The sequence below is a fragment of the Benincasa hispida genome, chromosome 2 (assembly GCF_027475165.1).
Source record: "Benincasa hispida cultivar pf3 chromosome 2, pf3_genome.v1.1, whole genome shotgun sequence".
Classification (NCBI taxonomy): domain Eukaryota; kingdom Viridiplantae; phylum Streptophyta; class Magnoliopsida; order Cucurbitales; family Cucurbitaceae; genus Benincasa; species Benincasa hispida.
The window spans coordinates 69,774,942-69,788,707 of record NC_143479.1 but is presented as its reverse complement, the minus strand read 5'-3'; the positions used below and the strand labels follow the sequence as shown (position 1 = coordinate 69,788,707).

The 13,766-nt window shown below is 39.4% G+C and overlaps 1 protein-coding gene across 1 annotated transcript; it reads right to left on the bottom strand.

Annotated features, from left to right (window-relative positions):
• Window positions 1-9,381: 9,381 nt before the first annotated feature.
• Window positions 9,382-11,504, bottom strand: LOC150038130 (uncharacterized). Its single transcript, XM_090311149.1, has 3 exons — window positions 10,902-11,504; window positions 10,227-10,841; window positions 9,382-9,726 (listed from the first exon to the last, which is right to left on the bottom strand). Exons 1-3 carry the CDS (start codon window positions 11,502-11,504, stop codon window positions 9,382-9,384), a joined length of 1,563 nt encoding a protein of 520 aa, XP_090167275.1.
• Between the last annotated feature and the right edge of the window lie 2,262 nt (window positions 11,505-13,766).

Sequence of the window (13,766 nt, the reverse complement as noted above, 5' to 3'; positions counted from 1 at the left end):
TTCAAAAGTTTTTCCAAATTTGATAAACAAGAGTCATAGGTGTTGCCAAAAATCGAAAAGTCATCCATTAAAACCTCGACTGACTCCTCTAGAAAATCTGAAAATATGGCCATCATACACCTTTGGAAGGTGCCTGGTGCGTTACAGAGTCCATATGGCATGCGACAGAATGTAAATGTGCCAAAGGGGCACTTGAAAGTTGTTTTGTTCTGATCTTCCGGCGCCATCGCGATTATGTTATACCCTGAATAGCCGTCAAGAAAGCAAAAGAATTTATTCCCCACAAGCTTAACTAGCATTTGATCAATAAACGGGAGTGGAAAATGGTCCTTCTTTGTGGCCAAGTTTAACTTGCGGTATCCATGCATATTCTCCACCCCGTGGTTATTCTGGTAGGAATTAATTCATTTTTGTTGTTGGTGACGACTGTCATGTTCCCTTTCTTTGGAACGCATTGCACTGGGCTTACCCACGGTTCAGACGAAGCTGTCTCTCTACTGATCCTGTTTTTCCCTCTTCAAGATGGATCTTGTGCATGCAATACGAGGGACTGATCCCTCGAATGTCTGCTAAGGTCCATCCCAAGGCTTTTTCATATTTCTTAAGGAACTGAATAAGTGCTTCCTTCTTTTCTTTGCTCAGTGAGGCAGAGATTATAACTTGTAGAGTGTTATTGCCTCCTAAATAAACATATTTGAGGTGCACTGGTAACACCTTCAACTCCAACATGGGTGGTTCTTCCAAGGATGGCTTAGTTTACTGCGTTGCTCGTTCAAATAACTTTATTGTTTCAAAATCTAGTTCAGTTTGTATTGCGGCGCAATTCTCGTCCAGCATTGCGCCAATCTCAAAGTCTTCTTCCTCTGATAGTTCTCGAAACTCGTGCCAATGTTTTCATGCAGTTCTCCAACATACTGGCAGTTTTCCAAATAATCACCTGGGTATTTCAACACATTGAGAACATTGAACTTTACTTGCTGATTATTGACTCTTATTACGTTATCATTTCTGTACGTCAATCAGTGCTCGCCCTGTTGCGAGAAATGGGCGACCCAAGATGATCGGTACCTCAATGTCAGCTTCATAATCCAATATAATAAAGTCAGCAGGAAAGATGAATTGATTCACTTGCACAAGTACGTCTTCTATCTTGCCCTCTAGATGCATTATTGATGTGTTAGCCAACTGTAATGTAACTGTGGTGGGTCTTGCGTTGCCGATGTTTAACTTCTTGAAGAATGACAAGAGCATCAGGTTTATATTTGCCCCTAAGTCACACAACACATTTCCGACTTCTTTACCCCCTATTGAGCATGGCAATGTGAAACTCCCTGGATCTTTCATTTTCTTGGGGATGTTATTCTAGAAGAGTGCACAACATTCATACGTTAGTGCGACAATTTCATTTTCCCCGATCTTCCTCTTGATGGCGATTATGTCCTTGAGGAATTTCACATAGCTCGACATTTGTTCCAGTGCTTCTACTAAGGGGATATTGATATGTAGCTATCGGAGAACATCCAGGAACCTCTTGAATTGTTTACTATCATCTTTCATTTTTAGCCTAGACGGGAAAGTTGGAGGATCCCACCGTACTTTCTGATCATTTGACTATTCATTGAGGTCCCCTACTTACTGTGTTTTTTAGGCTGGAGTTTGCGGTGACTTCGATTATGTCTTGTTGAGATTCATTCCTTGTAGAGGTAGTTGCTTCTGAACTGGTAGATCTGTTTTTTGTGATTGAGTGGTCATTATTGGTCATTGAATCTTTTGGCTATTTTACTGATTCCGGTACTGGTGGCATGGGGACCGTCTTCTTACCACTTCTCAATGTCACTACTTGACATTGTTCTTTTCCACTTGGTGCAGGTGCTTCCGAGCTGCTGGGCAGCGTACCAGGCGCTCTATTCTTAAGCTCATTCACAAGTTGTGCAACCTACACCTCCAAATTTCTAATGGAGGAAGCTTGCGATTGCATGATTGCCTCGTTCTTCTCAATATAGTTTCAGTAGTGTTTCCAAAGATGAGGTACTAGAAGAGGTGTTAGATGAGGACGGTTGGTCGTATGGCTGTCTACTCTGAAAATTACCTTGGCTTTGATTCTGAAAATGGAAAACCGGAGGGTTACCTCGATTCTCGGGATGACTATTCTAATGATTAATTTGGCCCCCCTGGTTGTGATTCCCTCCCCAATTGAAGTTGGGGTGATTCCGCCAACCAGGTTTGTAGGTATTGTTGAACAGGTCATTGTGAATAGAGTATACGAATTGTGGATTTAACGAGCAGACTTCCACCGAGTGCCCCTCTCCGCATTGGATGCAACTTACTGCTGCCACTTGCATCAGTGCATTGGCTTGTGCTGCACTTTGAGAGAAATGTCCTTGATTAACAGCCATAGTTTGGATAAGCGAGGTTACTGTAGCCATCTGGGCGGCCAGGGTGGTCATTGTATCAGCTGGTACAATGGTACTTTCTGCTCTTCTTCATTTCGGGCCTCTTCCCCCATACCTGTGATCCATCCAATCATTTGTATTTCAAGAAAGGCAATCTAAGATAATCTTCGCTTCCGTATAGGTCTTGTCCATGAACCCTCCTACTACGGAGGCGTCAGCAACTGCTTGTGTTGATCAATCCAAGCCATTATAAAAGTTTCTATCAGAATGCAATCGGAAATCCCGATGTGCGGACAGTTCTTCACTAACCGTTTGAATCGCACCCAGGCGGTGCTCAAAGTTTCATTTTCCATCTATTCAAAATTTAACACGTCCCTCTATCTTCTTGCATTGACGGTTGGCTGGAAAAATTTCTTCATAAACCTCTCAACCAACTGGTCCCATGAATTGATTTCATTTGGCTCTAGTGAATGAGCCCACCTCTTTGCTTCATCCCGCAGTGTATACGGGAAGAGGTATAGCCAAATTCCTTCAGGCGTCACACCAGGTATGGAGAATGTGTTGGACATTTCTACGAAGTTATTCAAGTAAGCATGCAGATCTTCTCCTTGTAGACCTCCGAATTGTCCCACATTTTGGATCATTTGTCGCTTGATCGGCTTTATCTCAAATCGTGCATTCTCCTCAACCGTGGTTCTTGAAATTCTAGGTGAGAAGTCATACAAATTGGGCACCGCATAGTTCCTCATTGGGATATTGTGGTCAGCTGCTAGGAAAATTGGATCTTGCGTTGGCCGATTAACCCCTTGATTCCCCTCAGGCCTATCGTTGTTATTCATGTTTCCCCTTCGCTGAATATGGTTCTGGTGTGCTCGTGCGCGAAAAGTATGCTCGATCTTTGGGTCGGCTTCGAATTCTGGATCAGTCCCAGTACTTATAAACCATCAGCCTACTCTCTGTGATAAACAGACAGTACAACAGAGATCTATTGCAAAATACCACAAAAATATTCAACACTAACTGTTACCAATCACCGGCAACGACGCCAAAAACTTGTAATAATAAAATGATGTTATTGAATATAGCTTATGTTGCACTACTGAATCATTCAAGTTCTTGTCCTTGGCAACGGCGCCAAAAACTTGATAGACAAAATTTGTATTTATCTTTATCTATTATAAAAATGAATGAAATTGATGATGCTCTATGCACTCAAGTTGTTTTGCGATAAAGATATTTTTGCGATACTACGTTCTAAATGTATGTATTATTGATGATAAGCTTCGTAGTATGCGATGATGTAGTGCGTGTCACAAGTTTTCTTGCATTGGAACCAAGTATAATTCCGACGCAAGTTTCTCAGATTGACCTGAGGTCGAACACGAGGATTGTTGTTGTTAATGCAATACTAATGTGGTAAATGCGACCAGTTTAACATAAAGAATAAGAATTGGTTTGTGCAGAAATGTAAAATTGGGTTGTAAATAAAAGGCATTAATGTAAAATACACCTAATCTCTGGGTCAGCTTAGAATTTCTGGATCAATTCCAGTACTCATAAACCATCAAACTGTTCTTTTCGATAAACAGCCAGTACAAAGAGATCGGTCCTGCAAAATACCACAAAAGTATTCAACATTAACCGTTACCAATCCCCGACAACGGCGCCATAAACTTGTAACTTGGATTTGTGTATGTTCTTTTTATTATGCATGCACTATGATGATGAAAATGATTCAAGTCAATGTTGCCAAAAACTTGATGACATAATTTTAATGCTTTTTATCTTTATCTAACTCTAACGCATGCCTTGTGAATGAAATGAATGATGTGCTAATATGCACTCAAGTTCATTGCGATAAAGACATTTTTATCGGATACTACGTTAAGTATATGCGTTGTTAATGAAATGCTCGTAGTATGCGATGGAGTAGTGCGTGTCACACGTTTCCTTGCGCTGAAACCAAGTATAATTTCAACGCAAGTTTCTCAGAATAATCCGAGGTCGAACATAGGGATTTTTTTCGTTAATGCGATACTATTGTCATACATGCGACCGGTTTTTATCAATGAATTAAGAATGTTTGTTTATACAAGAATATAAATTGCAGTGAAATAAAACTACGTTGATAAAATAAACCTAAGCTAATATGATACATGATACATGATACTGAGGTCGAGAACTTACTGTGAAGTTGTACAAAGAATCGGTGTATGTGATGGCAAGGCTTTATGAATGGAGCAGAAAGAGAAAGAGTAAATAGTAAAACATCGCAAGTTTGTCAATTGCGTTAAAGATGCAACTAAGGTTCTGTTTTCCCTTGACGTACACCTCTTGGTGATCCGCCGCATTTCCATATCTCTATGGTGAAACAGGGATGAATATGATGAACGCAAGGTTGTTTCCATTTGTTGAAATACTTCTCACTTTAGTTAACGCATTCTCCAACCCTCTCTCGATAGGCGGAATAACATCTTCACTTCTGCTCTCAAAGGTGAAGATGCTGTCGAGCATGCTTTAGCTAAACCTAATTATTTCCTTAACACAAATTAACTCACTCACTTAATTCTTGCTATTTACCCAAGGGATTAAGAAAACATCATGGAGAAAATGGATTATGGATGTACGAAAATAGACAGAGAGATGACAATGGCAATTAACATAACATTTAATGCTAAGATTAAGCGTTCGATACATGGTGTGAATGAAAGATTAGAGAAGATGAATACAAAAGATGAAATAGAGATTAGAAACAAATATGGAAAGAGTGTCAACGTCTTGACATAGATCCCGAGCGGAGATTATGCTTGCCGGCATGTGGTAGTGGTGGAGAGGAAAGCTTCCCTCTCAGGCTTGCTTTCCTGGTAGAAGTGACCTTCGCACAGAGCTTCAGCCACGGGGATTGGAAGGATTATCTAATCGGAGACTCACGTCTCGGCCTTGTCTCGTGATTATCTCGGATCTACTCTACAAGTTGCTTCAGACTAGCCTCTCTCTTAGAATCAGTATATGTACATCTCTATGTAATCGTGTATCCTATATCATGTATCATATTAGCTTAGGTTTATTTTATCAACACAATTTTATTTCACCACAATTTTAGCTTATGCTTGCTTAGGATCTATTCGCAAATGCATTGCTCTTCATATCTTCGATTGATCTTCGCATGCGGTGTTGTTTTTGAATATCACATGCGGTTGAAGTTGCGTTGATCGATAAGCTCAAGATCGATTGTCACATGCCCCATCATTGCGTTGATCATCTTTTCGTTCTTGATTGATGGGCGTAATGCAACGTAGATGCATTGTTTATTTTATCTTTGAGCCATGAACACATGCGATGACTGATTTCCTGCAAAACAGAATTGAAACATTCCATTCTACAATCGCAATGGTGTTAGTGGGTGTATTGACGACATTTTATAATTTTCGCATTTCTTAGCAAATTTATATACCATCGACGCAACTTTTCTTTCTTTTAGCACCAATATCTAAATACAACAGTATAAATAACTTGTATTTCTACAAGTTATCATATCCCCAAATTTAGATTTATGATTGTCCTCAAGCATATCTTCAACTAAGGTAATATTGTTCAATTCTTATCATAACTTTGCGTCAATTGGTTCCTCCGAATGCTCCACCTAGACAACATTACTCGACAACGCAATTTTCTTCTATCCTTGATAATTCATAAACATGCCCTACTTTATTCTTTTATACAACAAGTATCTACTCAAAAATTCCCTTATTGTTTTGAGAAGAATGTTTACCTCTTCTTGCAAAAACAACTTGGTACGACTTGAATGCGGTGGTCTGATTTGCGTTGTTTTAGTAGAGACTATTGATCATGATTACACCCTTCTTTTTGGCTTGTTCTCAAGGATGTCATGCGAACATCCAACTACGGTTGTGTGCCAATCTCAACTTTAACTCTTGATTTTAAGCTAAGTTTTACTTTTGCTGGTCAGAGGAGTTGTCTCTTATATTCTTATTTTTCTCTCTCATTTTTTTTTCTTTTCATATTGCGTCATTCTTGGAAACCCACCTTCGTTTTGGCTTGCTCCAACGGCTGTCATGCGAACATCCAACTACGAGCAGGTTCTTTTCATGTCTTAACTCTTATCAGGTTGAGATTTTTTTTCCTTTACGCTGACATTGGAGTTTGTATGATTTTTTTATATTGTTCATTTTTTTTTGACAATAGCGAACGCATTTTCTAAGGATAAGCGCATTCATTTGATCGCATCTGCTAAGACCTTCCACACCACTAAATTTAGAGATGTACAAGGTCCTCATTGCGTTGTTTTTGACAGAATAGACAAAACACTTAGTCAAAATTTTGAAAAGAAGGTTTGAGTAGAGTCTTGAAGTATAAAAGGTAAAGCAGTGCTATTGCTACAAATTATCTAAGTGTTAGTCAGAAAATACAAAGTGTGTGAAATGTTGCTAAGGGTATGCATATAACTCATCATTGCAACACAATTAATAACGCAAAATAGAAGATAAAGAACATCACAATTATTGACAAAGGATGATAAGAGAAGAGGCTAATGCATACAGAAAGAATGGCTACTCAGTTGTATTAAAACTAACTAAGTATACAAAGAATTACAAATAACGCAATACAAAATTTGAGCTTGTACAAAGAATCAAGAAATAGCTTCTATACATAAAAATAATGAATTAAATTTAATCTTTGTATGTTATTCAGATAGGTGCGAGATTAAAGATTAACACAATGGCTCCATTAACGCAATTGCATATTTGCAGAGGACGGGCAACAACGCATGTATCAGCGCAACACACCCCTCAACACAATGCATTTCTAGAGGACGGGCACACAGTATTTCTACTGGTGCAACACTACCTCGACATAGTGCATTTTCGCTAAGGACAGGCGAAAAATGCATACGTGTGCAACACACCCGTCAGCATAATGCATTTGTGTAAGATGGACGAAAAATGTAACTTATCAGTACATGATGCACCCATCATTGCAATGCATACCAATTTCTTTTTTCTTTTTAATTCATCAACAACACAAGTCGACAAGACTTTGCGATGTTCATTTTCTTTTTATTCAGTCATTCACAAAGCTTTAAAAACCACGCAACTAGGAACTTAAACAAAGCATATAAATAACATAATTGAATTAAACTGAAGGTAAACTCATAAAGCAGTAAAGGCTATTCTACTAAATAGTAACTAAAGCAATGCAGAAAACCATAAAGGAAAGCTTTAAAGAAAGTGATTAAACATAGCTATAGGGATGTTGATTGAAACAAGGTTTTCAAAGTTACCGCAATAGCATCCCCGCAAACGGTCAATCCTGCTTGCCTAAGTCGATGGTCTCCATGCGTCGTTCCACATCGCCACCGTAGTAAGGCTTAATTCATTGACCATTGACTTTAAATGTGTTGCTTTCATCTTCAGTTTTCAGTACCACTGCGCCGTGGGGAAAGATAGTCTTGATGCGGAATGGCCCAGACCAGCATGACTTCAACTTCCCTGGAAACAATCGCAAACGCGCATTAAACAGAAGTACCTGTTGACCCTCGAAGAATGTCCCATTGCTTATGCGGTCATCATGAAACTTCTTGGTTCTCTCCTTATAGAGCTTGGAATTTTCGTAAGCGTTCATTCGCCACTCGACCAGCTCGTTCAACTACAGCTTCCGAACTTTCCCCGCGTTTGCTAGATCAAAGTTCAGCTTTTTGCTTGCCCACATTGCCTTGTGTTCCAACTCGAGAGGTAGATGGCAACCTTTTCTGAAGACCACAGCATATGGGGACATGCCAATTGGAGTTTTGAAGGCAGTCCTATATGCCCACAATGCTTCATCGAGCTTGGGTGACCAATCTTTCCTGGAGGTAGTGACTACCTTCTCCAAGATAGTCTTGATCTCTCTGTTAGAAATTTTTGTCTACTCATTGGTTTGTGGGTGATATGCGGTTGATGAAATATGAACCTTCATCGTTGATTAAGGCACAAGGAGTTCCATATTGGGTGAAGTTATTTTTCTTGAAAAACTTCGCTACCATGGCCACAATGTTTTTAACGCATGCGATGGCCTCGACCCACTTCGATACATAGTCAACCGCGACTAGAATGTACTGATGACCTTCTGAAGGCGGAAATGGGCCCATAAAGTCGATTCCTCAGATATCAAATAATTCAATCTCCAAGATTGAAGTCAAAGGCATTTCGTTTCTTCTAAACATGTTCCCCGTTCTCTGGCATCTATCGCTCTGCACAGCGTGGGCATGGGCGTCCTTGAATAGTGTTGGCCAAAAATAGCCATTCTGTAGGAATTTTGCGGCCATTCGCAGCCCCCCAAAATATCCTCCATAAAGAGACTCATGACAAAGCTACAAAATGTGCTTTACCTCATGCTCAGAGACGCATCGACGGAGAATATGATCAGGTCCAAGTCGATACAAGAAGGGGTCATCCCATAAATAAAACTTGACTTCATGTCTTAGCTTCTTTTTCTGTTGGTATGTATAGTCTTCTGGTACTTGACCGCAAACTGTGAAGTTTACAATGTCCGCATACCATGGAAGATTAACGCATACCGACATCAGCAGCTCGTCAGGGAATCTTTCTTCAATATCTTTTTCATTCTTCTGAACCTCACAATTTTCTAACCTTGACAGATGATATGCGACTTGGTTCCTGGTGCCCTTTCAATCCTTAATCTCTAGGTCAAATTCTTGCAGGAGTAACACTCACCTTATTAGTCTTGGTTTGCATCCTTTTTCGTCATAAGATATTTGATCGCGGAATGATCAGTATACACCACAACATTGGTTCCAATTAGATACTATCAAAATTTCCCCAGTGCAAATACCACTGTGAGCATTTCTTTTTTCATGGTTGTATAATTTTCCTGCACATCATTCAACATCTTGCTAGCATAATAGATAGGATGCAAAACCTTATCCTTGTGCTGGCTCAAGACTATGCCCACTGCATATCCACTAGTATCACACATCAACGCAAATGGTTGCGTCCAATCCCGGCGCAATCAGAATAGGTGCAGTGATGAGTGCATTTTTCACTGTGTGAAATACTTCAGCGCATGCGTCATCAAAATCATATTCACAGTCAATCTCGAGGAGCGCACTTAGGGGCCTTGCGATCTGAGAAAATTTGCGGATAAATCTTCGATAAAACCCCGCATATCCCAGAAAATTCGCAAGCGTTTTCACATTGACTGGTGGTGGTAACTTGGAAACTGCGTCAATTTTTGCTTGATCAACTTCCAACCATTCCTTTAATATCTTGTGACCTAGCACGATTCCTTCTTTAACCATGAAATGGCATTTCTCCTAGTTTAGAACAAGATTAGTTTCAATGCATCTTTTCAAGACTTTTTCAAGATTTGATAAACAAGAGTAATACGTATTGCCAAAAACTGAAAAGTCATCCATAAATACCTCGATTAACTCCTCCAAGTAATCTGAAAATATTTCCATCATACATCGTTGGAAGGTAGGTGCATTACAGAGTCCAAACGGCATGTGACGGAATGTAAATGTGTCGAATGGTCACGTGAAAGTTGTTTTATCTTGATCTTTCAACGCAATTGCAATTTGGTTGTACCCTGAGTAGCCGTCAAGAAAATAAAAGAATTCATTCCCCATAAGTCGATCTAACATTTGATCAATAAACGGGAGTGGAAAGTGTCCTTCTTCGTGGCCAGATTTAATTTGCGGTAATCTATACAAATTCTCCACCCCGTAGTTGTCCTTGTAGGAATTAACTCATTATTACTGTTGGTGACGACTATCATTCCCCCTTTCTTTGGAACGCATTGCATTAGGCTTACCCAGCTGCTATCAGATATAGGGTAAATGACGCCCGCATCAAGCCCCTTCACTATCTCTTTCTTTACAACCTCCCTAACGGTAGGGTTCAATCGATGTTGCCTTTCTATAGACCATATTTTTCCTTCATCCAAACGAATCTTGTGCATGCAATACGAGGGACTGATCCCTCGAATGTCTACCAAGGTCCATCCCAAAGCTTTGGCGTTGTTTTTCAGGATCTGGATAAGTGCATCCTTTCTCTTTGCCCAACGAGCAGATACAATAACCAGTAAAGTGCTATTGCTCCCTAAATACACATATTTGAGGTGCACTGACAACGACTTCAACTCTAACATGGGTGGTTCTTCTAAAGATGGCTTAGTACGTTGCATTGTTCGTTCAGATAACTTGAGTGTTTCAAAGCCTGACTCAGTTTGTATTGCGACGCAATTTTCCTCCCACATTGCGCCAATCCGAAAGTCCTCTTCCTTCAATTCTTCTTGATGCTCGTGCCAATGATCTTCCTGCAGTTCTTCAACATATTGACAATTTTCCATATCACTCGGGTACTTCAACACATTGAGAACGTTGTATTTAACTTGTTGATCGTCGACCCTTATGGTAAGCTCTCCTTTCTGCACATCGATCAGTGCTCGCCCTGTTCCAAGAAATGGGCGACCCAAGATGATAGGCACCTCGATGTCAGCTTCATAATCTAATATGATAAAGTCAGCAGGGAAGATAAACTTATCTACTTGCATAAGTACATTCTCTATTTTGCCCTCTGGATGAGTTATTGATCTATCGGCCAATTGTAATGTAACTGTGGTGGGTATTGCATTTCCGATATTTAACTTTTTGAAGATTGACAAGGGCATTAAGTTTATACTCTCCCCTAAATCACACAGCACATTCCCAACATCTTTTCCCCCTATTGAATAGGGAAATGTGAAACTCCCGGGATCTTTCATTTTGGTGGGGATATTATTCTGAAACAACACACTACATTCATATGTTAACGCAACAATTTCATTCTCCCCGATCTTCCTTTTGTTGGCAAGTATGTCCTTGAGGAATTTCACATAGCTCGGCATCTGTTCCAACGCTTCTATCAAGGGAATGTTAATATGTAATTGTCGGAGAACATCTAGGAACCTCTTGAATCGTTTGCTGTCATCTTTCTTTCTCAGCTTGGACGGAAAAGGTGAGGGATCTCGTCGTACTTCCTGTTCAATTGGTTGTTCATTAAGGTCCTTTGCTTGCTGTGTTTTAGGAGCTGTGTTCAATTGGTTGTTCATTAACATCCTGTGCAGTTATAAAATTAAATTCAACATTTTTGTTTTAATTGAGGACTTTTTGTCAATTCTGAAATTTAGTGTGTTTAAAGGAAAATTTTGGATTTTTATGTCGCATTAATTTAATTTTAAGTCGATGTCAAAATTGAGATTTTATGGGGAGAATTGAGTTAATTTTGAAATTTGGATTTTAAAGAGGAAGAGGAAAGAATTTTAAATATATATATAGTTATAGTTATTTGAGAATTCATTAAAGCAAATATTTGAAAAGATTTGGAAATTTGGATTTAGTTTAAGGAAAAATGGAATTATTTTGCAAACTGAATTTATTTTTTTGAAGTTTGAGAAATTGAAATTTTGGGAAGAGATAACATGTATATATAAATAAAGAAAGAATATGTATATGTATATATATATATTATATATATATATATTAATTTCTCCCTCGAGAAGCGTGCTAAAAAGGAAAAAAAAGAAGAAGAATTTTCATCTTCTTCTTCGTGAAGGAGTAATGGCTGCCGAAACCCTCTTCCTCCAACCGAGACTCAACCGCACGCCACACTGTCAGCCCTCGCCAACTGCGTCCGAGTCGCCATCCACTTTCGACCGTTCACGCTGTCGCTCAAGTGCCCTAGCCACTTGCGCCTTAGGTGTCATCACATCCACGCTGCTTTTCACACAGCAACATTTGCGTCGCGCCTGTCCGGCCATCCTTCTTGATCGAGCCAACACCGCCACCGCTAGGCCCAGCACGTGCCACTCATTCCAGCCGCCAGTTTGGGTCCAGCTGCAATGACTACTTCACAGACCTGTTCGTTTTCCGCAGGGGGTTTTGTCACTGACGACTGCTTCTCAGATCTGGCCGATGCCCACTAGATTTTCGCACATCAATCACTGTCGTTTGGGTTTTCGCCAGATTTTTAGTTTGGTGTAAGTTTTTTTTTGGGTTTCTTGAACGTTCTTGATTACCCATTTAAAATTTTGGCCCAATATTTACCCATAAACTTTGGGTGTTCAGATTCAAGTTTCAGGGAGAATCTTGAGCTTTTTTATGTTTTTGTTATAGATTATTTAGGTTGATCTTGTGGGTTTTCGGTTTCTCGGGAAAGAAAGAGCCTAAGCTTACTAGTTTCTAAAGTTGTGATTAGAGGTAAGTAATCTTACCACTGGAACTGCCCACGGGCCAGGCTTTAGTTGTATGCTAGCATGATAACTGTATGTTATGGTAAATGTTAGCATGTTGATTGACAATATGACCTGAATGAAAGTATGTTCTGGCACGAATTCTGATTTGTTTTCATACACACCTAAGTACTTGATCATTAGTATGTGATAGTATGTGTTTTCATATGTCGATTTCTGATCTGCTGGTGTGAAGGCAAACTTACATGTTGTGGATTTATGATGTAATTTATACATGGATGATGTATAATATGTTTTTAAGAAATATGTGTATGTGATGAAGCCATGGTATCAGGAATTTTTATGTATGTTTTAGAACTGTACAATGTTGAATCTTAGCACGTTAGGACTGTGTGAATATCCTCATTGATTAGTTGGATGCCCACCAATTTGTGTTTCCTTGGGATTCACCAGTTTGTGTTTCCTTCAGGATTCACCAGTTTTGTGTTTCCTTTGGGATTCACCAGTTTTTGTTTCCTTCGGGATTCACCAATTTGTGTTCCTTCGGGATTCACCAGTTTTGTGTTTCCTTTGGAATTCACCAGTTTGTGTTTCCTTTGGGATTCACCAGTTTTGTATTTCCTTCGGGATTCACCAGTTTGTGGTTCCTTCGGGATTCACCAGGTTTTTGTTTCCTTTGGGATTTACCAGTTTTGTGTTTCCTTCGGGATTCACTAGTTTTGTGGGCATACTTAACTACAATAGGATAGGACTCAGTCTCTTAGTTGTTCCATATGTTTATGTGCCATATGTGGATATCTAAAGGACATAGATGCCTAGCCTGACCCCAGTGGTGGGGTTACTTACTGAGTATTTCATACTCATTCTTTCTTATGTTGATGTTTCAAGTAAGGGTAGAGATGCACCGGCGATGACGCAGCGGAATTCATGATCGAGCCACTGGGACTAGTTTTTACGCTTCCACATCATGAAATTTAGAATCCTTATTTTACCCTTAATTTCTAGTTTTACTGTTTGAAACTTATTATGAAGGATTGTTACTTTTATATTTTAATAGTCTTTACGAATTATGGGTACCCTATTATTGTTTTAAAAATTGCATTTAATAAATTGCTTTTGAAC